At 45.4% G+C, this 27,245-nt stretch overlaps 1 protein-coding gene across 1 annotated transcript; it reads right to left on the reverse strand.

Annotated features, from left to right (window-relative positions):
• Positions 1-10,631: 10,631 nt before the first annotated feature.
• Positions 10,632-12,272, reverse strand: LOC112197176. Its single transcript, XM_024337755.1, has 3 exons — positions 11,978-12,272; positions 11,832-11,935; positions 10,632-11,735 (listed from the first exon to the last, which is right to left on the reverse strand). The coding sequence occupies exons 1-3, from the start codon at positions 12,270-12,272 to the stop codon at positions 10,632-10,634; spliced, it is 1,503 nt and encodes a 500-aa protein (XP_024193523.1).
• Positions 12,273-27,245: the final 14,973 nt, after the last annotated feature.

A 27,245-nucleotide genomic window follows, 5' to 3' on the forward strand; every position in this document is an offset into this window, starting at 1 on the left:
GTGATAGAAGATCTCGGTCAGGATTGACGCTTAACCAAAGTCCTTACAACAGAGGCATTAGAACCTAACGGCCGAGAGGGTTCCTTCCTCGGCCTTCAATCATTTGATAAGAAGTCAGATATGAGCGCAAGTTAGATCTGAACCTCGTTCGGCCATTCGGCCGTGAGTTGGCACGCCAGCATAATTTCATAAGGAAGATTCAACCACAGGTCCCTCGGCCCTCATTTCTGCGGAGACGATTTTGAGGTAAACACACATTGATCGCATTTAATCATTTAGCATTGATCGCATTTAAGCAATTCGCATTGATCGCATTGAAGCATTTCATGTTAATCGCATTGGAGCATTTCACATTGATCGCATTTAAGCATTTTGCATTGATCGCATTGGACCATTTCTCATTGTGATCGCATTTCACATTTCGCATTGATCACATTGAAGTATTTCACATTGGAGCATTTCGCATTGGTCGCATTTTGCATTGATCGCTTTGGCAACACAAGGGTGGTGAGTGATAGTGCTTATAGTGCTATATTAGTACAACCTTGCCTTTAGCAATGTTGAATTATATAGCCATTTCAGCTTGTTCGTGTTAGGCAATTGTTTGGGATTGCTATACAGCTTCCCCATGCCTTTAGCGATATTGAATTGTATAGCTATTTCGGCTTGTTCGCATTAGGCAGTAGTTTGAGATTGCTATACAGCTTACCCATGGCTTTAGCGATATTTTGGAGAGAGATAAGAAATGGCGATATCGAGCAAATTTCATTGAAAACTGCCAAAGGCAGTGACAGAATACGCAGCGATCGTGGGTGAATACATGGCGATCATTGGAGAAGACGTGGCGGTCATCCAAGAATACATGGCGATCATTGGAGAATATCATTAAAGTATACATGGCGATCAATGGAGGATTCATCAAGATCATTGGAGAACGCATTGCGATTATTGAAGAATACATTAAGATCATCAGAGAATACATTGCGATCATTGGAGAATTGGTAGAGTCCCAGAGGGATAGATTTGTAAGAGTATTGTTACGTCCCGAACCTAAATTTATCAGTTTACTAGTCATTTGGATGGTAAACGACAATTACTTTCACTTTTTACTCTGTTTTGATACTTTTAGTGGCCCTAAAAGTTGACTTTTTTGTTTGGGTCAAAATTAGAGAAAATATTCATCATGAAAGTTGTAGAGGATGTTAAACCGAGTACGTGCATATGTGGTACGTAAAAATAAGGGTTCATATACAAAAGTTATAGATGGAAAACGAAGTTACTGTTCATGGTAAGTTGGAATAAATTTAAATTTCTACTGTGCTGCATGGTAATTTTCTTTTTCTTTCTCTCTCCTTCCCCCGTGCTCTCTCTCTCTCTTATGCAACTCTTCCTCTGTTCTACAACTCTCTCTTTCTCTGACTCCAAGCCACCTGACGGCGTGCAACCGGCATCATTGGCTTGGTCACCTCCTCCTCTCGACGCTATGGTGGTATTTCACGGCATCATGGCGGGAAAATGAAGAACCAACACCTCGAAACATGCGGTTACTGTAGCAGAAGTGGTCAACGCTAGTTTCTCTCGAATCCGGCCACAACAGGTCCATTAGAAGCACCTTGAGCCACTCTTCATGCTCTCCAAACCTTTTGCAGCGATTTGAAGCATGGACGAAGAAAGCGTAATTGGAAAATTTCACTGTACAATCGGGTTGCTTAATTGTTCGGCCACTTAGAGCTATTTTCTGACTTTGTCAAAGTTGAGAAAGTTGTTAGGCTAGTTGAGTAGGTGTTGCTGCTGAAATTTGGTGGCCATCAAAGGTGGTGGCTGGCGGTGCGTGGGGTCCACATGCCGCCACTGTAGGTCGCACGTGGAGGCGCGTATGGCAATGTTATGGGTTTTGTTTTTAGCTAGTTAAATCCTATTTTTGATGTAGAGATTATATATGTGAATTTGGTGAAGATTGGAGAAGTTTTTAATCAATTATGAATTTCTAAAAATTAAGAATTTGAGTTATCGATTTACTAGAATCCGACCATCAGATTTCTCTCGAATCTGCCCTAGAACTTGTAAATTAATGAAATGGTGTTAGTGGTAAAGTTTGAGTTGAATCGGAGAAGGAAATGAAGATGTTGACTTAAGATGATTGATTTTGAAATCGTATTTAATTGCCGAATTGTTATTCATGGTATATAATTGTGTACAGGGCGACGTACCCAGCTACTGCTCGATGAAAAAACCCGTATGCGTGGTCGCCGAAATAGTATTGTGAGTACGTGGACTTTTGTTTTAAATGTTGATGCATGCGTTTATTTCTTGAATTAATGCTTTATTTAATTATTATAATATTTTGATGAGCATCTTACTTTTAGTTTCAGATATTATTTGGTTTTGGAATATATATTTGGAATAATGATCGGATTTTCCATCATGATTTTAGAACGAGAGTTTTCTACGCTCGAATTTGAATTTAAGATTTATAATGATCTTTTGACTAGTTATTTTCCGATGTGATTTCTGGAATTATATATTATATTTCTATTCGTCGATTTGAGATTTTTAAAAAATTTTCGAAATGGGATTTCGATGGAGATATTTTTCTTATTTACTCATTGACTTTCGGTTTTGGTTTTGGGAATGCCTTATTAATGATTGTGGATTTGGTTTTGTTTCTGAGTTACGATTTATAATTTGATCTCTCCTATTTGTTATGATTTTGAGAATATATTGGCATGCAGGACCACATCATTGGAATATACTTATTTTTCTCGTGAGATATTGGGAAGCTTTATTGGTTTTCGATTGTTTTCCTCACCATACTCGGGTCGTTCAGATTGTGTCTCCTCCTCACTTACTTTGTGTTTGTAAGTGGCAGTTGAGGTGATTTATTTTCCTACTCACTTGAGTGGTAGTTGAGATTATAAGTTCTTCTCCTCACACAATCTATGTGTGAGTGGAAGTCGGGGGTAGGAAGAGCCTAAGGGGCTCCTTTACCAGTATGGTGATATTTCTTTCCCATATCCTATTATTACTTGACTAGCAGGGTTTGTCCGATTTCTCTTAACCAGGGGGCTGGTATGTTTTCACGAGATTTTGAGTTTAAAGAAATACCTTTTATAAACGTTGCATGCATCGAGGCTTTATAAGTTTAAATAAGTGGGAAAGTATTCAAGTTTGCTTCTTTTAAATTATCTTGACTATTTATTTTTGTCCACTCATACTGACATGTTTTTCAATACTTTCCCCTGGGCCCTTCTAATAAGACCAGAAACTTCACCCTGAAATCCGGAGTGGCCCTGTGGGGCCCACCGTAGAAGAAATTTTACCAAAAATTTGGCAGAACTTCCCCTAAAAGTGGACTACCCAAAACCTGTAGAAAAAATATTTACACTTCTAAACCATCCATCCTTATTCTCCTGGAGCCACCCTGCTCCCCAAAACACAACATTTTCCAATTCACATTACACAATTCCCAACTTAATCACATAAATTCCACGATTATCAGAGCAATTCTAAAACAAATGTATAACAGCATAAAAAATAAAGAGGGTAAAGGATCAATAAATCCTACAATGCGGAAGCAGTGACAACTATGCCTCAACTCCATGTACGCCCGACCTCAACTAATCTAGCCTACAAACTGGGCATTTGAAACCGAAGGGCCTAGGGGAAAAATATTGAAAAACACGTTAGTATGAGTGGACAAAAATAAATAATCAAAATAATACAAAAGAAGAAAACTTGAATACTTTCCCCACTTATTTAAATTAATAAAACCTCGATGCACGCTGTTTGGCTCCAAAACCAGCTGGTGTGCAAACAGTCTCTTTTGAGCGTGTGATTGCGCAGGCGTGCTAGCACCACGGGGTGCAGTCGTTGGGGTAGTCCCGTGACCTGAGTTCTTCTTCAAGCGCTGTGGACGAGGAGAGCACCAACCTCGTCGCTGGGTTCTTCTCTTGCCTTTCGGGAAAGGACTTTTGCCTTACGGATAAGGACTTTGGTTGTGATCTCTTCGCGTTCACCGTATCGATACTCAACGTTGTAGGTTGAGCAGAGCAAACACTGGGAAGTTGTGAGAAAGCACGGGTTTTGCTAAAGCGTGACTTTAGCTTCGCTGGGTGCGAGGGCGTTACCCTTGCTTCGCTGGGTGTATTGGTGGCAGTAGTACTGGCAGTCGGCTCGCGAGGAGACTGGGACTGGAAGTACGGTCGCCGGGTTGATCTGGTGAGGCTGACAGTCGCCTCGTGAGGAGACTAGGACTGACTGGCGGTCACCGGGTTTCAACGTGGTTGAAGGTTTGCTCCGGGGAGGCTTTGTAATCGCTGGGATTGATTGATTTGAGAGAGGTGTCCTTGATTTCGCTGCTTAACCCTGTATTTATACCCTAGGGTTTCGACTGCTCCTTGCCTTAGAAGGATTCTTAATTGAAGTTTCCTGTTTAATCTCTACTACTCGATTTCAACAAGGTTTCGTGTCCTTATGAAACACGGAATGGGCGAAGCTATAACCCAAACCGGAGTGGTTCTATTTTTGGGCCGCAGGTATCGGCCCGCTGGCTCGAACCCACTAAAGGATTTTGCCAAAATTGCTTTTGGGCTCAAACATTGCCCCCCAGGCCGCGAAATCAAGCCTGCTGGGACGTAACTGATTGAAGGGGACTTAGAAAGACGTGTCGGTCTCTTGAAACGATGCCATTAATGAAGGTCGCGTCCCTTCGTTTGCGAAACACTTTCTGTCGCATCGTTTCCCTCACAAAATCCTTTATTTAAACTCACAGCCGCAACCTTGTCACATCAGAAACCCTTCCAGTCTCTTAAACCCAGAAAAATCCAATTCTTCCAATATCTCCTCTGCAAACAATCCAGAAATGGCTCCTCCTAAGAAAATCATCATTGATCAGGAAGAAGAATTGAACGAAAAGGCTGCTCGGACTTGGGGCATCAACATCGGTGCTCGCATTCATCTTGAGACCTCTATTCACCGACCCCTACTCCTTCGTTTCTTCCACCATCACACCGGGTTGGGCCCAGCGCAGCAAGGCGTTATTCCGGACGACGCTATCGCTCTCTACGGCCTTCCTATTCGCCGACCCATTCCAGTCCTCCGAAGGACTCCTGGAGATTTTAGCGGTTGGGGTGCCCAAAACCATCGAGCCAAAATAGGGAATTGGACATCCTCTATCAGTGTTCCGGAGACCTCCTGGTATCGCGAGACGCGGGCATGAGATCTAGCTCGCTGGAACGCGGCAGGTATCACCCATACTATTGACCTGTGTTTCCATCTTCCTCGCAGTGGTAATCGCTCGCCGCTCGCTGCTTTCCTCTATTTGTGGAATACCGCCACCAACACATTTGACTTTAGATTTGGTCAAATGAGCGTCACTCTGTTGGATATCCTTGCTATCACTGGCCTGCCCATTGATGGCGAGCCTTATGTGTATGGCCAATTTGACTCTGTCAATTTCACCTCGACCATGGACCAGCACGGTCGCAGTGCTCATAGTGGCTCCTACTCGCGATGGTTGGCGTATTACAGCAGGGAACACAATGCGACCGGAGGAATTGCTTTTCTTGAGTATTGGCTGTGTAAGTTCATATTCTGCACTTCTTCCTGTAAGCCCACCGGCACTTGGACCTTCTTAGCAACGGCCCTCTACAATGGCCGCAACATCGGGCTAGGACAACCGGTACTGGGGGCCCTCTATCGCATGCTATACCAAGCGACGATGCATCCATTTGAGACCAACATATCCGGCCCTTTCTGGATTTTGGACTTTTGGATCCAGACGTACTTTCAATTCTTCCGCCGTGAGGATATCCCGCTACTTCCACCGGCCGATCAACTCTTAGGTCGATGGTTTTGCCGCGAGGACAAGTACTCATCTCCCCCTTATTCCGAGTGATTTTCTTATCTGTACTTGCTAGATGAGATGTCGTACTGTGACATGATTCTGGGCAGAAGATTCCCCTCTTTGCTCGAATATGGCTTTCTTCCTGGCGATCCTCGCTATCCCAATCGCGCTCGCTTGGCTTTTTGCCCCTCGGTCTCCTGCTCAGACATCAGGATAGCAGCCGAAGAACTCAGCTACGAGCTCTATGCTCCCAATCACTTTGCCCGCCAGTTCGGCCTTGTCCAATTGGTACCATTCCCTCTGTATGTTGCCTGGAACTACAACACTTCTTGGCGCAGATTTGGGCCCCACTCAGGGCCCCCGCCGGCACAGAGCATGCTTGCGCTAGTTGATCTCCCTGAATGGGCCCAGACCATCGATGCTGTAGACGGAACTGAAGAAGGATACGAGATTTGGTGGGCAGAAGTCTCCGTTAATTGCTGGACCCAACCAGACGACGAACTCTTTGCATCTCTCTTCGGCGAGCTGAGGAATCCTTATCCTGCCGATATTGACATGCTTGCTCGCTTCTCTGAATACACTAACAGGCCCCGGCCTCTTCAAGTAGTCCGACCGGCGCGAGCTCCTCGTCCGGCCCAGGCTGGCATCGTAATTCGTGAACCTCCCCCAGAAGTAAGTACCGTAACTTTACCCTCTGCAAGTTCCTTCATTGTTCACCCTTTTATTCATACTTATTTTTACTAGGGGAGTGCGCCGCACCCCGGCCGCAGCACAACAAGTGCTTCCCCGGCCGCCGGACAACCTAGAAAACAGAAAACAGTGCTCGCTGAACCTGCAACTGAAGATTCTTCTTCTTCTGATGATGATGATCCACAAACCGTAAGAATCCTCTATCTTTAGGATCATATCTCGTGGATTAATTTCTAACTTCTTGATTTTGACAGGTCGCAGCTGCTCTAGCCAGCAAGCGCAGCCGCTCGGACCCTCGCGTTGACCCCTGAGAAGGAGATGAACCACTGGCTGACCGATTGGTAAGAAGCAAGGAGCTCATACTAAGAATTATCCACATCCTCACCCAAACTTCCATATCCTTTTCCTTCGCAGGTTTGTCGCCGGCCATCTGGACACGCTGGGGAGGGCTCTTCAGCTGCTAGTCAAGGACTAACTACCTCACAAGCGCCGGCGCCTGTGGGCCTTGAAAACCTTCCACCTCCTATCAGCACCATTGGCGATTTGGTCTCAATTCCTGTGCAGATCATAGAGGACAGTTCACCCGAGCTGGAAGAGAACGCACCCCTGTCAGATGCACCGCCCGAGGAACCGATCGCTGTACAACCCCCGGCAGACATATCGCTCAATCCTGACCTCGCCGCGGTAGTTGAAGAACCTACAACAATACCAACTACAGACGAGCCTCCAGTTGCACATGTAACCCCCCTTCCAAAATCCATGCCTCATCTCTTGATTGTCCCTGTATATCCTGATAAACTTTCCTCAACTGCAGAGTGATGTCCCTGCTGAGGAGGTCGCTGTTGCTGATCCTGCTCAGCCCGCTGGCGAAGGCATGATGGCTCAAGAACCTGCCCCCCAGGTTCTAGAAGTAGAAGCTGAGATAAATGTAGCACCGGATGCTGATGCTCAGCCCGCTGGCGAAGGCATGATGGCTCAAGTCCCTGTCGCGGCCGCTGTCGCTCCTCCTTCCGACCCTCCTAATAGGCTAGAAAGGCTTGTTCGCGTACTCGAAGTGGCTCCTCCAGGATTCATAGACGAAGCGAGGGACGAGCTGCAGCAGCTTCTGGGCCCTAACATTCTACTGCCGGGCGCGCCTGCCAGAGCTCAAGAATATTTGATGGTGCTTCGCCGCGAACGCACTATCACTGAAGCTGAATTTGTCGAGATATACGAGTTGTTACAAGACCTCCCTACGCGGATTAATGAGAGAACGACTGCGAACGCGCAGGCTAGGCAGGTTCAGGCTCACTACCGCGGCCTTGTACAACAAGCAAAAGCATCTCGCGACTCTTTAGGCGATCGAGCCATTCGCGTTAGGGACCTACGGATCTCACAGAACCACCTTTGGACCCACATTCAGGACCTTCAAGCCCAACTAATCGAAGCAAAGGCCCAGTTAGTGGTGGTAACGGCCCAACTTGAGCAAGAGGAACCTCAGATAGAGCAGCCCTTAGCAGCCTTCGAAGCAATGTCTCAGAACTTGGCTCAAGCACGTGAAGCAGTCCGACAAGCAGAGCGAGCCGTTGCTGATACTAGCTTTTGTCTAGATGAACATTTGCTTCGCTTGACCCATGCGGGTCGGAAACTTTAGGCCTCTTACTTTAGGCCCATTTTGCTTTGTATGAACAACATTAATATTTAATATTTAGCCAGCTTTGCTCGGCCCAAATATCATTTAAACTCTGACAATTAATGAAAAGTAAAACCGTTGAAAAGATAACCCCAATTTGGGCGGTTACCTCCTTGGAGACTGCCCGGCTTCCCACGCGTTTTCAATATCTTCCATTTCCAAGATTATCGCATTTAACTGCATTGATACTCTTATTGATGGTGCTGAAAGTACCCCAACCGCTTATCACGCTGTGCAAGGTTGGCCCTATAAATACTGGTATTCTGAGAACATAGATAACCAAACCACCATGTCTTTCCCAAAGATAACCTCGCAAGACCTGTTGCTCTTTCTTCAGTTTCTAAAATCTTCCCTCCATGATTTCACCCTTAGCCACAAACTCTTAGGCTTCATGGCTTAATCTCAAGACCTGGGTAGGCCTCATGGCCTAATCTCAGGTCCAGTAGCATGTCTTTGGTTTCTGAAAATCTGGATGAACTTGCCAGTCTCAGTTAAACCGAAGAACATGTCGCGCTCCTAACGCGGCAGAACCACATTCTGAGGAGTCCAACTCTTCAGACTGCCCGCGAGGAGCATGGGGAAGAAGGGCGGAAGGCCACTTTGAGGTCGACTGTTCTTCTTCCGCGGTCAACCTCCAGGGCCTGTGTACGAGGTTTCTGTTTTTCCCCAGGAGGTAGATGTGGTTGTGAGTCGCGCTCGCTCCGGACCCTAACTCCTGCCCGGAGGAAAGGCTCAAGGAAGGGGTATGAAGGATTATTCCCTTCCCACTTTCTCCGGTACCGATGACAGCAGTGGCGACTTAGATCGGAGGAGGATCTGAGTGAAGAGAGGAAGAATGCTCTGAGGTTGCGCCCAGATCCAGTAACTTTTAAACTTTACGCTCCTGTCAGAGCCACCTTTGGCCTTGTAATTGCATGTGAAATTGTATTGCTTTATTCTGTTGTATGCTTCTGGCCGCAAAGCCACTTTATGAATGAAATTCTTGCTTTAAACAGAAATCTGCGAAAAATTTGTTAGTCTAAACCAAAGCCTCTTGCATAGGCCCTCACATCTATTCTTCACGCACTTAGTCAAGATATGCAATTTTTGAAAAGTTGAAAAAGTAACTGGGATAACTTGGATAATGAATAGAATAATGATAAAAGCCTCGTGTATAGGCTATTGCATAATAAAGCCTCTTGTATAGGCTATTACTAGATATGGAGTTGCCCCCCAATGTTCATCGGGGAAGCAGATACAAGAATCATAAGCCACAAAGAAAAGGCCTGATGATTACAGAGGAAGGACGCGAGCCGATGAAGATTAGGTTTGCCCCCCCAGCATTAGGTGGATCTTCGAACTCCAAAACACTGGGGTAATATTTCTTCAAGAATCGGCCATTAATGGGGTTGCGATGGATGTCGCCATCGACATCTCTGAGGTGAAAAGCCCCGCGCTCCAAGATCCGGTGAATAACAAAGGGTCCCTCCCATCGCGGCGTCCATTTACCGCGACCGGTTAATTTTTCACCCAGGGGTAAAATGGCCTTCCAGACGAGGTCGCCCTCTTTGTAACTACGACCACACGTCCTCTTATCATAGGCGCGTGCGATACGCTGTTTTTCCATTACCAAATTGTCCAAAGCCGCCAAGCGCTGCTCGCCTAAATCTTCGTGTTCTTGCCACATAGCTTGAACGTAATCTTCACCAATCAGATGATGCTGTTCTTGCACGCGTAGAGAATGAACGTTAATCTCTAATGGTAAGACAGCGTCATGACCGAACATAAGTGCGTACGGCGTGGTTGCGGTGGGATTCCGTTTAGAAGTGCGATAGACCCAAAGTGTCTCATACAAAGTGTCATGCCATTGCCGAGGGTTCTCTACCAACATCTTCTTCAGTAAGGTGATGATTGTCTTGTTGCTAGCTTCCGCTTGACCATTAGATTGAGCATAATACGGAGTGCTATGGATGAATTGAATGCCAAAATCATTAACCAATTCCTTGACCGAGCCTCCCATGAACGCTGCCCCCCTGTCCGAAACCAGCACTTCGGGGATACTAAACCGGCAGAGAATGTTACGGAAAATAAACTGGAGAATGGTGGCACCGGAAGCCTCCTTCAAAGGCTCTGCTTCGACCCATTTAGTGAAGTAGTCAGTGGCGACGATGATAAACTTGTGCTGAAGGGAAGAATGAGGATGGATCATCCCAATCAGGTCCAATGCCCAACCTCGCGCAGGCCAAGGTTTAATAATAGGCTGCATAGGAATGTTAGGAACATGCTGGACTGGACCATGCGCTTGATAGTCTTCACAACCTTTTGCAAATGCGATACAATCCCTCAAAATGCTGGGCCAATAATAACCATGATGTCGCAAAAGCCAGCGCATCTTAGGTCCCGCTTGATGGGCTCCACATATCCCGTGTGTACTTCACGCATCAATCATTTAGCTTCGCGACCATAGACACACCGAAAGTCTATACCATCCTCCCCACGTCGTCGCAATTCATCGCCTCGAAGGAAGTAGGTTAATGCGAGGAAACGAATCTTCATGTCAGCTCTGTTGTCTGGTTGTTTGAAGTACTCAATCAACGGGATTCGCCAATCCACATCAATAGGGTCTAGCACCGCGACTACGGGATCATCTGGTGGATCAGGTCGTGCAAGCCATGAAGGTAATGTGCGACGCTCAACTTTCAAAATGCGCTCGCGCACTCCATACTTCAATGTAATGCCTGTGGCCAACTGAGCGAGCTCATTAGCTGCAAAGTTACGCTCGCGTGGTATATGCTCCAGATCGACATCGGTAAATTGGTCCAGAAGCTCAATGGCGCGATTCAGATATGGTACAAGCAACCAACTCGCACAGTGATATTTTTCCTGGAGCTGGTTTATAACGAGCTGAGAATCGCCGCGGATCTGAACGTCCCGTAAGCCCATTTCCAGTAAGACTTTGAGTCCAATGATAAGAGCCTCATATTCAGCCTGATTATTAGTACACCGGAATGCTAGCTGGAATGAATAAGAGAAGCGGTCACCGGCTGGGTTTTCCAAAACAATTCCTGCACCAACCCGTGTGTCAGTTCGTGAGCCATCAAAGAATAATACCCAAGGCTGCAGAGAGACCGTAGCTTGGTACCAAACCGTGTACTCAGGGATGCACGCTAAATTTGGTCGAGTTGTAGTGGTGGAGGCTATCTCTAACTCCTTCAGTGCGGGTATCTCTAACGTAGGATGATGCGCGAGAAAGTCTGCGATGGCCTGTCCTTTGACAGCTTTCTGTGGTACATATTGGAGCGAAAACTCTGAGAGAGCCAATACCCATTTTCCAATGCTGCCCCTCAAGATAGGCCGCGACAACATGTATTTGACTAGGTCGGTTTGAGCGATGATGCAAGTGGTAAAGGATAGCATGTAGTGTCGCAACTTGCACGCTGAAAAGTACAGAGTTAGGCACAACTTCTCCATAGGGGTGTACCTTGTCTGGCAGTCTGTCAATGTGCGGCTGAGATAAAATATAGCATGCTCAACACCGCCATCATTGTCCTGAGCGAGCAGGCTGCCAATGGAGGCCTCAGCTGCTGAAATGTATAGCTTTAATGGGATCCCAGCTCTGGGCGGAACCAGGACTGGTGGGCTTGCCAAATAGGTCTTGATACTGTCAAAAGCCTCTTGATGTTTAGGCTCCCACACAAACTCATTCTGCCCTTGTAACCTCAGCAAGGGCGAGAATGGTTGGATTTTGCCTGCAGAGTTAGAGATAAAACGTCTTAGAAAATTGATCTTACCCAACAAACGTTGTAACTCCTTTTTCGTCCGCGGGGGAGATGCGTTAATGACTGCGCTCGCCTTGTCTTCGGGGACCTCAATTCCTCGCTGATGAACTATGAACCCCAGAAAGTCCCCTGCCTGGACCCCAAACACACATTTGGCCGGGTTCATCTTGAGTCTATGTCTTCGCATGCGCTCAAATACTTTCCTGAGATCCGTGATATGGTCCTCCTTCTTCTGAGACTTGACGACTACGTCATCGATGTACACCTCTAAAACCTTTCCCAGTATGTCGTGGAAGATCAAGTTCATGGCTCTTTGATACGTCGCACCAGCATTCTTTAGGCCAAACGGTATGACCACATATTCAAAAACTCCCGCGAAGCCAGGGCAGCGGAAAACGGTCTTGTGTCTGTCTTCTTCAGCGACCGGAATCTGGTGATATCCTGCAGTACCGTCCATGAAGGACAACAACTCATGTCCTGCCACAGCATCTACCAACATATCCGCGACCGGCATGGGGTAAACATCCTTAGGTGTAGCGAGATTCAAGTCTCCATAATCAACGCAGACTCTCATCTTGCCATTCTTTTTTCGGACAGGCACTATATTAGATAGCCACTGATTATACTTGGCGACCCTTATAATACCTGACTTGTGCATTTTCTCTACCTCCTCCTTTACGAGAATCTGGGTCTCCGAATTCATTCATCGAGGTTCCTGCTTGACTGGCCTCTTGTCAGGAAGAGTTGGTAGTTGATGACACACCAAATCTGGTGACAGGCCGGGCATGTCTTCATATTTCTCCGTGAAGCAATCTTTAAACTCTAATAGTAATTCAGTGAGCCTCTGTTTCTCGCTAGGCTCCAAGTAAGCGCTGATAGATACCTCCATAGGCTCATCCAGTGTGCCCAGATTAACCTTCTCAGTAGGGTCTCTAACTTTAGGAGGTGTATCATCCAGCGCTGCCGGGGCAAGTTGAATGCTGACTTCATCTTCGTCCTCCGGGTCAGAAAATTCTTCATTGACGACCTCTAAGGTCGCGATGCGATCATAAGCCTCTTTTTCCACCATGTATGATGACAGCCGTTCATGTATCGAGTGGAAGGCCTCTATCCCCTCCTCCGAGAGGTCGTAATCCATTAATCGGTTAAAGGTTTGGGCACAGCGTGCCAGGCCTTTCCAAGCCTTCTTTTGCGAGCGTGAGCCCCCACTGTGCCAATTCAGAGGCCGTCACCCCTGTGGGGCGGCCCTTATCATCGATGCCACTAACCTGCAATGGAGTGATAGGCTCCAAATAGTATCTGGCATCTACATAATTTGCGGAGACCGGAAAAGGACGGGGATCTGCTTTGACCACCTCCGCCGTATCTGTTTCCCTATTCCACATAACCAGTTCTTGATGAAGTGTCGAGGGTACACAGTAACTCCTGTGGACCCAATCTCTGCCCAAAATGGCACTGTAGTCCGCATAGCAATCCGTCACGAAGAAGGCATAAACCCCCTCTGTTGGTCCGACCTTAATACGCAAGAACAATAATCCTAAGGTTTTTGTTACAATGCCCGCGAAATTTTTGAGTGCGAGAGACGTGGACTGGATTTTCTCCCGCTTGATCCCAAGCAAGTGCATGGTTCTAGTGGTGACGACATTAACGGCCGCTCCGGTGTCAATCATAATTTTGCTAACTTTGATACCGCCGATGTCTGCCGTAATGTATAGCGGTCGCATGTGCTGGACCATAGCTGGCGTTGGCTTGGAGAAGTTCATGAGTGATCCCTTGTTCGGAACCTCTTCTAGTTCCTGCGAGACCCCGTCTTCTACAGGTGTCGCGGCTGCTGAAGTGACCTGCAATGGTTGTACACTCTCTTCTTCTGTCCCCACGCAATCCTGAGCAGCGACTGGCAATGCATATCTCGCGAGGAGTACATAAACCATGTTGCAAGAAACGTCAGCTGTCTCAGTCCCCTCCATGTCATCGTCCAACTCGAGCTTGGGCTCCTCGGCCGGGATATCAGTTTGGAATTGCTTAGCCAAACGATCTACCAACGACCCTTCCGTGAGGCCTTTTACCTCGCAATGTTTAAGCTCTTGTGACTCGAGTTCCTGCTCCACAACGACATGCTTAGGGTTTTCCGGTTCTGTGCGCTCCTCTGAGGCAGAGATGACCACGCTTTGGATTTTCTTGGGTCGCCACTGCAAGGTGCCACTAGTCCTATCCTTGCCCCCCAGCCTGTCAAAGACCGAAGTCTTGACCACTGGCGCCTCATGGAAAACCCTGCGCCTAACATGAGGACGCCGAGTTGGAGAGTTCTCCATTCGAGTAAGAGATGGTGAGAGCTCCTTAGTAATCCTGCAAAACACACTGGGCTTTGAGGCCCATGTTAATGAATCTGTTTGTTTGTTAAAATTACGGGGAGGTCTCAATGGTTTAGCGGCCATCGCTTCCATCTCTTTCTGGTATTGTTCGGGCGACTTGACTAGTTGGGAAGGCTTGATCAGGCCCTGATCTAAAGCCTCTAGAGCGCGCTTGGCTTCTCTAAACCTGCGTTACAGCTTCCTTTTCCTGGACTAGCTAATCTCCACCGCGTTGCCCTTTTCCCTAGTGTACCATCTGCCCTCTTTGATAGGGTTAGCCGAAGCAGGTGGTATATAGGGCTTGGTCAGAATATCTTTGCAGTCGCTCCTGGTCTTTTCTTTTTTCGGATCGCCTGCGGCTGCTTTTAGCTTCATGAATAAGTTGGAATCTCTGGAGGATGGTGGTGATTTCGTCTTTTCCCTTTCTCTTGGACTGGAAGGCTGATAGTTCCGCGACGACGAGGCCCACTTGATTGGTGGTAGGGAGCCAAAGTGAAATGTCTGCTCGACTTCTTCATGCAGTATTTGGATACCGCATTCCTCTTTGCATCGCGAGCACAGAATCACGGGTGAGGCCTGGTTGGTTGACCCAATTCTATCCTTGGCTGGCGCTTCATCCGCGATGGACCTATCACTCTGCTTGCTCAGAACCAGATCTAGAGTTGGTTTCCGTCGGTGCTGTTTGTTCCAATCCACATTGACCATATTGATTCCAGTGTCAGGGAAGGGATCGACGTCAACTAGTGCCGCCGCTGTGACTGGAGCCTCTACCTGCAAACTACCGTTATTAAGCCATACCTGAATTTGGTCTTTGAGCTTTACACAGTCCGCGGTATTGTGGTTCCAAAGATTATGGAACTTGCAGTACTTCTTTCTCTTCAACTGCTCTGGTCGCGGGAAAGGTCCAAAATCAGTCTTCACCATCTTCGCAGCAATCATCTCGTCGAGGATCTCGTGAGCTTTATTGGCATCATAAGTATATGTCGCGAACTCCGGTTTGGTGAAGGCCATCGATTTGAGCTTAACAGGCTCCTTGGAAATCTTCAACTGCTTCAAGGACGGGTTTTTCTTCCCAGTTAGCTCATAGGCTGCTATATCATTATCCTCGTCCTCTTCATCGTCCTGGACCGCTTCTCCAGTGTTGTGATGGTAATAAGGGTCGTAAGTAGGCCTGTAAATGGACCGGGTTTGGATCGGATCGACCTAAATCCAAATCCGTTTACTAAAAAAAAAAATTCGATCCAAACCCGCTCCGTTAACCCGGCGGATCATTGATACCTCGATCCAAATCCGTATCCGTCGGATTAACGGATACCCGATCCGTTTATAATTTCAAATATTTTTAAATTTTAAATAGTAATATTAAATTTATATCATGATACCTCATAAGATATTAATAAAATATTAAAATAATATGATCTACATGAAGAGTATCACCAAAAGTAAAATTACATTATATTTTATATTTAAAAAAAATAATAATATATTAATAAAAAATAATATTTTATTATTACTAAAACGGGTCGGATCATTAACGGATCGGATCAACCTAAATCCAAATCCGATCCGTTTATTAAACGGGTTAACGGATTCGGATCATTAACGGATCAACGGATCAAAATGTTCGATCCAAACCCGTCCAATAGTCACGGATCTGGAGCGGATCTGGATCAAAATCCGGTCCATTTACAGGTCTAGTTGTAAGTGGCCGACTGGTAGCTCAAGGCCGCTATCGTACGGTGCTTACCTGGCACGTACGTCCCTTTGGAATCATTCTTCCTCGCATCTGTTTCTCTGAGGAGATGTTCGAAACTGCCCACTTCCGTGATGAGTTCTCCCATCGAATGAATCATGCTGCCGTGTTGCTTCTTTCATTGTCGGGGCTCCAAACCTTTGACCGCCAACTTGACTAATTCCTTCTCGGGTAGGATGACATTCAGTTTGGCTTTCTGGATTTGAAAGCGCTAAAGGTAAGCGACTGCCGATTCAGTAGGCTGTTGGGCCATCTGAGTGAGAGAGGCGAGGTCTACTTCAGGTTCAATAGTCCCAAATGTCTCACGGAAAAGTAGTTCCATTGCCGGCCAATCCGCCACTGTCCCTGGTCTGAGTTTAGAAAACCATCTGAGGCAACGCCCGTCAGAGAAGTGCCAAAGATCCTGCACTTGAGGACATCACCATTCTGGTATTGGCCACATTGTACCCTAAACTTGGCCAGATGTGTTGCCGCATCTTCAGTGTCCTCCCTTGAAAAAGTAGAGAAAATAATGTTCTTATAACCTCGGGGGAAAGGTGCAAGCATGATGTGTGGTGGGAAAGGTCCCTCATAAACTCCATCCGGCTGGGCTCTAGGGTTTGCCAATCTGATCATCTCCTCTACCTCATCACGTCTCACATAATCTGGGCCCGGAGGCGGATGAGGTGCCACCGCGGCTCGGTGAGTAGCTTGCCCAGGGGCTGCCTGGTTCACAATTGCTGATCCTTCCCCGACATGCACAACGCGGGTAGTAGCTTGTTGCTGGAGAGTTACTGCAGGCGTAACCTCTTCCTTCGACAGAGCTGTTATCTTGATCGGGGCACCAGTCTGGTCGAGCGCATAATAACTTCCTAGCAGTTCTTGATATACCATCTCTGCCCCGTCACTGTCGTACTGGACGAAAGTCACGGGTTCTGACACAGTTCCTGCCCCCTTCGAGACTTGGTGATTCTTGGTGGCATGTCCGCTTGATGAAGCAGTCTTTTCTTTGCTGCCACTAATAACCAAGGCTTGTTCTTTGTTCTTGGACGGAGCAGTAGCAACGGTAGCTGAGGAAGAAACAGCATTTTGGTTAGTCTTCTCACGCTGATTTGGCGGCACGTACTTGCCTGAACCGGATGGCTGGCCAAGAGAGCCAAGGATAGCGTTAGGATCCCCTAAGGCTTTGTTCAGTACATCTCTCGCTTGGTTCAATTCTGCTCTCTGCATGGCCACCTCAGTTGCCAGGTTGGCCCCGTCCTTGCGAAGATCCGCTATATTCGATGCGATCTGCTTGGAGTGATCCGCTATAGCGTCCAAAATTGCCTTATGACGCTGATCCTGCCCACTAGCGATACCTGCAGCGTGTGCCTTCACAGCACTTTCTGATTGTGCGATTTGCTGTCGGGTACTCTCTGTATGTAGAGTCATCCGCTGCTGGAGTTCGCGGAGAAGCTTCTCCGATTTTGCGGTTTCTCTGGCAAAATCAGCGTCCATGTTCTTGCGATGGTTCTCGATATTCTCCATGATGATAGCAAACTGGACCTCAGCGGTCGCTCCCTCCGGGATAGGCTTCGGAACAAAAGCCTCATCTTCTCCACTTTCCACTGCAGTGTTGACAGTGGAGGGGATAACAGGCTCGCTGGCCTGATTAATATTGACGCTCTGACCCTCAGTAGCGGTCGAGCGATTCTCATCTTGTCCAGTTGACATACCGAGTGATTAGGCCTGATGAGAAAATCGTTGCGTCACTTGTTCCTCAGAAAGACCACGACAGTCCGCGTGAGAATGCGGTCTGTAACTGGAGGTCTTATGTTTTGAGCAGTTAGCGTAGCCTTTTTGATAAGGGTTATCGCTAGACTTCCCAATGGTTGCGTTCGCAAAGAAACACTATTGAGGTCCCACTGGGCGTGCCAAAATGTTTGGCTCCAAAACCAGCTGGTGTGCAAACAGTCTCTTTTGAGCATGTGATTGCGCAGGCGTGCCAGCACTGCGGGGTGCAGTCGTTGGGGTAGTCCCGTGACCTGACTTCTTCTTCAAGCGCTGTGGACGAGGAGACCACCAACCTCGTCGCAGGGTTCTTCTCTTGCCTTTCGGGAAAGGACTTTTGCCTTACGGATAAGGACTTTGGTTGTGATCTCTTCGCGTTCACCGTATCGATACTCAACGTTGTAGGTTGAGCAGAGCAATCACTGGGAAGTTGTGAGAAAGCACGGGTTTTGCTAAAGCGTGACTTTAGCTTCGCTGGGTGAGAGGGCGTTACCCTTGCTTCGCTGGGTGTATTGGTGGCAGTAGTACTGGCAGTCGGCTCACGAGGAGACTGGGACTGGAAGTACGGTCGCCAGGTTGATCTGGTGAGGCTGACAGTCGGCTCGTGAGGAGACTAGGACTGACTGGCGGTCACCGGGTTTCAACGTGGTTGAAGGTTTGCTCCGGGGAGGCTTTGTAATCGCTAGGATTGATTGATTCGAGAGAGGTGTCCTTGATTTCGCAACTTAACCCTGTATTTATACCCTAGGGTTTCGACTGCTCCTTGCCTTAGAAGGATTCTTAATTGAAGTTTCCTGTTTAATCTCTACTACTCGATTTCAACAAGGTTTCGTGTCCTTATGAAACACGGAATGGGCGAAGCTATAACCCAAACTCGAGTGGTTCTATTTTTGGGCTGCAGGTATCGGCCCGCTGGCTCGAACCCACTAAAGGATTTTGCCAAAATTGCTTTTGGGCTCAAAATATGATTCCAGTTTTATTCCATTTCAAAATTAGCTAAAGATAATTTTAATTATCTTTAAAAAAAAATACAACCAAAATTTTTTTTTTCAATTACTATAAGTCAATTGACTTTAAAAAATAAGCGCGCGTGCACACACACACACGTTATATATATATATATATATTTATATATAACATATCTAAAATGTTAAAATATATTTTTAGGCTATAATTTAGCCTTGACGGGTTGGAGACGGTTGTTGTCAGATCAATGAATAGTACAAAATTCAAGGCTATTTTTGGCCCTTTGGGTTGGAGATGGCCTGGGTGAAGACATGTGTGGTGTTTATAATGATAAAGTAATCTGGGGTTCACATCCAAAACCAATTAGCAATGAATGGAGTGATCCAAATCCTTATAAACTCATAGGCAATATCTCATTTTTCCCATGTGAGATGTATATATTCTCAACACGCCCCCACACGTGACGAATTTTCAAGCCATACACGTAGACAACTTTTGGGTGACGTGGAGCCCGTATGGTCGTTAGGCATGCACACGTGGGTAACCCGCTCTGATACCATGATAAAGTAATTTGGGGTTCACATCCAAAACCAATTGGTAATGAATGGAGTGGCCCAAACCCTTATAAACTCATAGACAATGTCCAATTTTTCCATGTGAGATGTATATATTCTCAACATATAATTTGATATATAAGGAGATGAGTGCCAGGTATACAAGCTTAGCTTTATTCATGTCTCTTTGTTCTGCCTCTCAGAGAAGTCATGTGCAGATTGGATATCGGTGCCCAGAATTCCTTGTTTTTTTTTTTTGGCTTGCCTGTGTCAGCGATACCAAGAGAGCTTGAGAGACTGCCATAACGAGTTGTAGTGGTGGCAGGACCGAGATCACTCCAACTCGGTTGCAGACTCTGGGTGTCCTTTGTTTGGGTGCCACGATCACTTCCGTCTTCTTTTTTTGGATGCCGAGATCATACTAGTATATCGAGATGGGAGGGAGATGCCGAGAGAGGAGTAAAGATAGTTGTTTCAAGATGCTGAGAGAGGAGTGATACCGAGAAGGTATCAGTTTGCAAAGGGTTTAGGCTCACTGAGAATCTCAGCATCAGTTTCCAATTTCCACATTCTTGAATGCATAAGAAACATGAGCAAAGCCACAACTCTCGAATCCTTCGGAAGCATCCCTCAAATTCGAGAGCTACAAAAGCCACGAGTAATAAAAAGAACAGAAACCATCGAGACTGAGCTGTTGCTCAAGCAAATCATTGACAACTCTACTCTTTTTTCTTTTTTTTTTGAATCGGTACTTTGTCAAGAGAATCCAATACGAATCGAGGCACCAAGAGTGTTGCAATACCGAGAGCTGGAATAGTGGAGAGAAGGATGCAATATCGAGAGGAGGTTGCCTATATCGAGAGGAAATTGCCGACACCTAGAGATGTCGGAGTTACCCAAAGATTGAAGGCATAAATCAGGAGACTCTCAGAATCCATTTGAGCCATGAAGTGAATGTCGGAATCCATGTGAGCCATGGAGTAGCAGCGGTTTATTAGCAGTAGCAGAAAACTGGTGGTACAGGTCAACAGAGGAGGCAAGAGCCGGCGGTGCTGGTTTTGAAGAGGTCTGGCTGGTTCAGCTCCGGCGGTTGCTCGGCGACCAGAGGCCTGAGGCGTTTGTTAGGCTCGAATGAGGATAATTTCAGAGGCTTTTGCTCCCAGCTAGAGAGAGAATCTGGTTCTGGTTTCTCTCTCTGTCATATCTCTCTCCTCTGAACTCATGACTGCTTGAGCTTAAAAAGGTAGAGGTGGAATGATGGTACGACTACGAGTTGTTATAAGGGCAAGTAAAGGCCGGTGAGCTGCTTGTACGGGGCTGATTGGCGTCGAAGAAGATGTGAGGTGGGAGGAAAGGCTCTGGGTGCCCAGAGTAAATCTGGGTATCTATGGAACCGGCGCGTGAGCTCGTTTCTGGGGTCGCCGGACGACATGATACTTGGGTTCGAGTAGCTGGAGACAAGTGAGCGTGGTGACGGTGGAGGTGAGTTGCATCGTGCTGCAAGGGACCAGCCATGGATGAGAGAGAAAATTTCAGATCTACTTTCTCTCTCCTCAAAGCTCTCTGAACAGAAACCCAAAAAGCTAAAAGAAGATTGATTCAGTGAAGGAGGTGAAAATCAAGAGAAATATGTGAAGAAGATGAACTCTTGATGTGTGCATAGAAAGATCTGAGAGGAGAGAGAACATTTGTTGCTCGGAAAAAGAAAAAAATTCCAGGGAGATGATGCTTGTGGCAAGCTTGTGGCACCACCGGAGGGCTCCTTTTAGAACCAAATGTTTCTGTGGTAGAAACGGAGTTGTCGTGAGAGCTTCCATCTTCGATATCTGTACTTGTCAACCATGAACAAAGGTCAGAGGGAAGATCAGGCTAGCCGGCCTTAGACCCTCCGATGCCTAAGTTAGATACATGTAAGAATGTAGACTAGGTAGAAGTAAATGGAGAGTGGTAGTTTACCTTGAATGTATGGAGAGACATGTATTTATAGTGTTGGAATGAGCTTGTCACCCCTTTGTTTCCAATGTGGGACTAGTTGTGGTCCAACCGATACCACTGGTGTATGGTATCAGCATCGAGTCAAGGAGTTATCGGCATCATTTCATGTGGCTAGTGAGTCTTGTGCTTCTGATATTTGTGCCTAGACGGTATATATACCAACAGGCCTTCTACCCCTATTTCCTAAAAAACAAAAAGAGTTAACTTGATTAAAGTCCAAAATCTAGAACCTATATTAATTGCAGTCCAGATGAAGTTTTTTTTATTATTCATGGTCCTATGACAAAGCTGCCATATTGGATTTATTTCATTTTCTATCTTGTTGATTCAACAGCTAAATTTTTCATTCCTTATATCCCTTATTTAATATCTTCTGCACAAAAAATAGTAAAAATCAATATATTAACTGTAAGCCTAAATTATTGTAATATGTTTTGATGTAATATCAGCAAATTTAATGTGTTGATATTAATTTATATTATTAGTTTCTTGATTGAATTCAAAAGAAAAATCTATATATAATAAGACATTATTCTTCCTTGATCTTGCGTAATACATATTGCCTCATTCTCCTTCTTCTTCTTCTTCTTCTTCTTCTTCTCATATCCTATATCAATATTGTCTCATCTTTCTTATCACCATCACTTTTCTTATCATCACCATTGAGGTAAATATTATTATTCTATATGTGTGTGTGTACTGAAAATTGTTGACTTAATTTGTCTTCATTACTCTCTTACATGAACCGTTTCTCTCTTATCAATGGATTGATGATTTGTTATCGTGTAAATATAATTTTTGTTTATGTATCTGCATATGAGGTATAGTACGTGGTTAAATTTTATGACAGGACGACCCGCTCCAGATTTCATCCTGAAATCCGAAGTGGCCCTACGGGGTCCATATTAGAAGAAATTATACTAAAATTTGGTGGAACTTCCCCTAAAAATTGAGTACCCAAAATTCTTGTAGAAAGACAATACACTTCTAAAACAATCTACCCTTATTCTTTTGGAGCCACCCTGCTCTCTAAATCACAACATCTCCCATTTTACAAACAATTCTCAATAAAGAGTATTAATCACATGGATTATCAGAGCAATCTAATGTATAAGGTATACCAGAAGATGGAATAGAGAGATTGTACTAACTTGAGCATTTGTCAAAGCATAATTAGCTATAATGAGCCATGCTCATTCTACAGCTAGCTGTACCAGCTACCGCCAACTGTGTGACCTACGGAAGCACAGCTAAGCAAGATACAGCTTGAGCCCCGGCTCACCCCCAGATCACCTCTGACGTGCCGCCACGCACCGCGACAAAACAACATCAGAAGCTCCACAAACTGGGAATATCAAGCATATCAATCCCACATCGAAAGCAAGGAAGAGGTCAGCCTCTTCCCCACCTATAAAAGGTTCACTCATCTCTCCTTATTAATTACTCATTTACTACTTACCTACTGTTATTCTGTCAACATAAATAAATTGACTAACTTAGGCATCGGAGAAGAGAAGACCGCCTAACGCGGTCTCCCTCTGATGCCGTTTGTATTTCACTTGACAGGTAGCGGAAGTATCGATTACATCACAAGTAGCGGTCCACCCATTGGACCAACGTTAACCAAGGTTTAGCCACCGCTAAATCTTAAACATTAACAGATATAAAGGATCGATACATTCTACAATGCTGAAGCTATGTCAGCTATGCCTCAACTCTATGTACACCCGACCTCAATCTAATCTAGCTTGCAAACTAGGCATTTGAAACCGAAGGGCCCATGGGAAAAGCATTTAAAAACCTTTAGAGTGAGTGGACGGAAAAATAAGTAATTTCAAATGAACAAGTGAAACTTAATTTTTTCCAAATTTATTCTCTTAAAAACCAAGCATGCAGTAAATTCTCGAAAATACTCTTAATCCACCTCTTTACCGAAATCTCAAACTAGAATCAAATCCTCTGTAAATCATTCCAAAATCCTTTCAAAACCCCACACAAAGAAACATCTCAAAATCTCTTTAAAATATCATAAATCTCGTTAAAATACTCATATCTTAAAAACAGGCGATGACTAGAGGGAACTACTGACTAGTCATCTCATGCCACCTGGAGGAGACTGCTGACCAGACAAGGAGATAATGGTACATTAGAGGGGATTGCCGACTAACCATAGATAGTTAGAGATGACTGCCGACTAACTATATCATGACACCTGGAGGGAACTGTCGACCAGATGACGCATCAAAGGGGACTGCCGACCAGATGACGCATCAGAGATGACTGCTGACCGAAATATTGTCTGGAGGGGACTGCCGACCAGGTAATGCATACATACGCTGACTTGTTTACCTCCTCAATACATTGGAATCAATCTCTTTAAAATAATTGCTTTGGGAAAAAACCCGAGAGGAGGACAAGGCGCTTCTAAAGAAGCCGATTTCACTGCCAGAGTTGGCTGGAATCAGAGCTGGCGAGGCCGGGAAGCCCGACACCGATCTACTCTCTCTCTCTCTCTCTCTCTCTTCGATTTCCAGAAATGAAAATCCCAAAATGGCAAGTTTCCCCTTTCGGAAACATCCACTTATATCTAAATGAGCCCTAAAATTACAAAATTGCCACTACTTTTCAACCTTTATAACTTCTTCGCTACAACTTCAATTTTAGTATGCCATGTGTCTCTGAACTCGGTTTAATGTCCTCTACAACTTTCATGATGGAAATTTTCTCAGAAACTAACCCGACCAAAAATTCAACTTTTCGGGTCCCTTAAAAGATTAAAACGGAGTCAAAAGTAAAAGTAAATGTCGTTAACCGTTTGAAAGACTAGTAAACCGGTAAATTTAGGTTCGGGACGTAACACTTTACCTTTGTTTTAGACATATATGGTGAAAAACTTACCTCTTTATGAGGTGAAAATAATTATACCTCTATATGAGGTTAAAAATTCTAGTTTGGATATTATTTTTTATGTTGATTTCGTGTTCTATAATTATATGTACCTTATAATTAGGTTGATTTAATGTTCTTCACTTTCTCTCTTTTGGTTAGGTTTATATTACTATATTTTCTCTTTGCGAGGTGAAAATATATGCATTTTTTTGGTGAAATTGATTTCAAGTTCTTTAATTATACGCTCTGAGTAGTTAGCGGCATCAACACCGCTATGCACGACGGCCTTCCTGGCAGTCGATCATGATGAGCGTGCGAATACTAGCATGGAATTGTCGAGGTATCGTTGGTGGTACCAGGAGGAGAGCCTTGGTGGATTTGATTCGCCAGGAAAAACCTAGGGTTTTGTTCTTGTCAGAGACGTTGTGTTCTGAAGGGCAGCTTGAAACTCTCAGGGTTAGGGTTGGGTTTGATAATTGTCTGGGGTATGCGAAGAGTGTTGAATCCCCGGGGATAGCTTTTTTATGGATGAACGATGTACCAGTTCATATTAGGAACTACTCAGCCCGGCATGTCGATGCTTCGATTGGTACACCGGGGTCACCAGATGAATGGCGATTAACTGGTATTTATGGTTTTGCCCAGACTGCAGATCATAGCGCTACATGGGCTCTGATGCGATAGTTAGCAGCCGGTTCCCCGCTCCTATGGTTGGTTGTAGGGGACTTCAATGAGATTTTGGCCAGGGCGGAGAAGTCCGGTGGTGGGGTTCGCCGGATTGCACAAATGCAGGCGTTCCGGGAGCAATGGTGGATTATAATCTGCTGGATATGGGGTTTCGAGGGAGTCCATATACGTGGGCTGATCATCAAACTAAGGAAAGATTAGATCGAAGCCTTTGGAACATCGGTCTCCGATCACTCTTCCCTGGGTCCTCTACAACTCATTTGCATCCGAGCTCTTCGGATCATAGCCCATTAATGGTGGAGGTATGTACTATCCCTCCTGTGTCTAGGGCAAGGAGAAGATTGTTCCGGTTTGAATAGTTTTGGGCAGTGCACCCTGAGTGTGAGACGATAGTGCAGAAGGGTTGGGAAACGCAGGTTTCGGGTGATCCTCTTAGTAAGGCTGCTGGGAAGATTAAGGGTACTAGTGTAGCATTGCATGCATGGCAGAAGTCAACGTTCATGTTTCGACAAGTGGAGATGAGGGCGGTTCGTCGCAGACTTGATGAATTGTTAGCAGCTCCGTTTGACCCAGCTGATCATGCAGAGAAGCAGGAACTGAATGCCAAGTTTCAGGCGTTGCTTACAGAAGAAGAAACCATATGGGTGCAACAGTCCAAGGTTTTATGGTTGAAGGCGGGGGATAGAAACACGGCTTATTTCCATCGCCGTGCATCCAACAGGAGACACCGCAATTCCATTAAGGATTTGAACAACTCCGATGGTCGATGGGTAACGGATATTAAAGATATTGAGAGGGTGGTCACATCGTATTATCGTTCCATATTCTCTACTGAAGGGGTGCACGATGCAGCTAGGAATCTTATCTTGAACACGGTTCAGGCTCAGGTCACACCGGCTATGAATGGGGAATTATTATCCCCGTACTTGGACTCTGAGGTAAAAACTGCTCTATTTTAGATGCATCCATCTAAGGCTCCTGGCCAGGATGGTATGTCACCTTTCTTTTTTTCAGAAATACTGGCATATTGTTGGTTCGGACGTTTGTACCGCGGTTAAGTCATTCTTGTCCTCTGGTATTCTACCTGCTGAGCTCAACTTCACGTATGTAACTCTTATTCCTAAAGTTGCTGAGCCTAAAGACATGACGGAGGTACGCCCGATTGCTTTATGTAATGTTCTGTATCGCCTATGTTCTAAAGTGCTGGCTAATAGGTTGAAACGGATTTGGACTCTGTAATATCACCACTCCAGAGTGCATTTGTCCCCGGGCGACTCATTTCAGATAATACATTGGTGGCCACTGAAGTAGCGCATTTTCTCCATACTGATAGATGGGGGGAGGATGATCATTTTTCTTTCAAGTTGGATATTAGTAAGGCTTACGATCGGTTAGAGTGGGATTTTGTGAAGAGTATGCTTCTTCGATTGGGTTTTGCATCTGAATGGGTGGAATTGATCATGACAAGTCTGAACACAGTGAGTTATTCTTTTCTAGTGAATGGGGAAGTTTGTGGTTTTGTTAAACCTAAGAGGGGTATTTGACAGGGGGACCCATTGTCCCCATATTTGTTCATCTTATGTGCTGAGGGTCTATCTTCTCTTATTCACCACTTTGTTCGAAATCGGTGGATTCAAGGTATGACCATCACCCCCACTGCTCCGACATTGCATCACATATTATTTGCTGATGATTGTTTCTTGTTTGGTACGGCTACTGAAGAAGAGTGTCAACAGTATCGTAATATTCTGTATACCTATGAGCTGGCCTCTGGACAGCGGGTGAATTTACAGAAGAGTAGTGTTGCTTTTAGTAGACACATGGCTTTGGATAGACAAGTATATTTGGCTAGTATTCTGGGAGTACAGCGGGTGGACAAGCATGACAGGTATTTGGGGCTCCCTACACATGTAGGGAGGAAGAAAACAGAAGCTTTTAGCTACTTAAAGGAGAAGCTTACTAAGAAATTGGTAAGTTGGCGAGCCAAAGTGTTAAGTGGTGCGGGTAAGGAGATCTTGATTAAAGCTGTCGCCCAATCTGTTCCCAATTACGTTATGAATTGTTATTTGTTGCCCATTGGGCTCTGTGATGATTTGCATCAGTTATGTGCGGGTTTTTGGTGGGGCAACACGGATGATAAAAATAAAATTCATTGGCGATCATGGGAGAGACTATGCATCCCTAAACATGAAGGTGGGATGGGGTTTAAGAATCTCCATTGGTTTAATTTGGCTATGCTAGCCAAGCAAGGATGGCGTTTAGTGAAAAATCCGAATTCCTTGATTGCACGTCTGTACAAGGCCATATATTTTCCTACTGGAGATTTCTTTACTGCT

The sequence above is a fragment of the Rosa chinensis genome, chromosome 4 (assembly GCF_002994745.2).
Source record: "Rosa chinensis cultivar Old Blush chromosome 4, RchiOBHm-V2, whole genome shotgun sequence".
In the NCBI taxonomy this organism is placed as follows: domain Eukaryota; kingdom Viridiplantae; phylum Streptophyta; class Magnoliopsida; order Rosales; family Rosaceae; genus Rosa; species Rosa chinensis.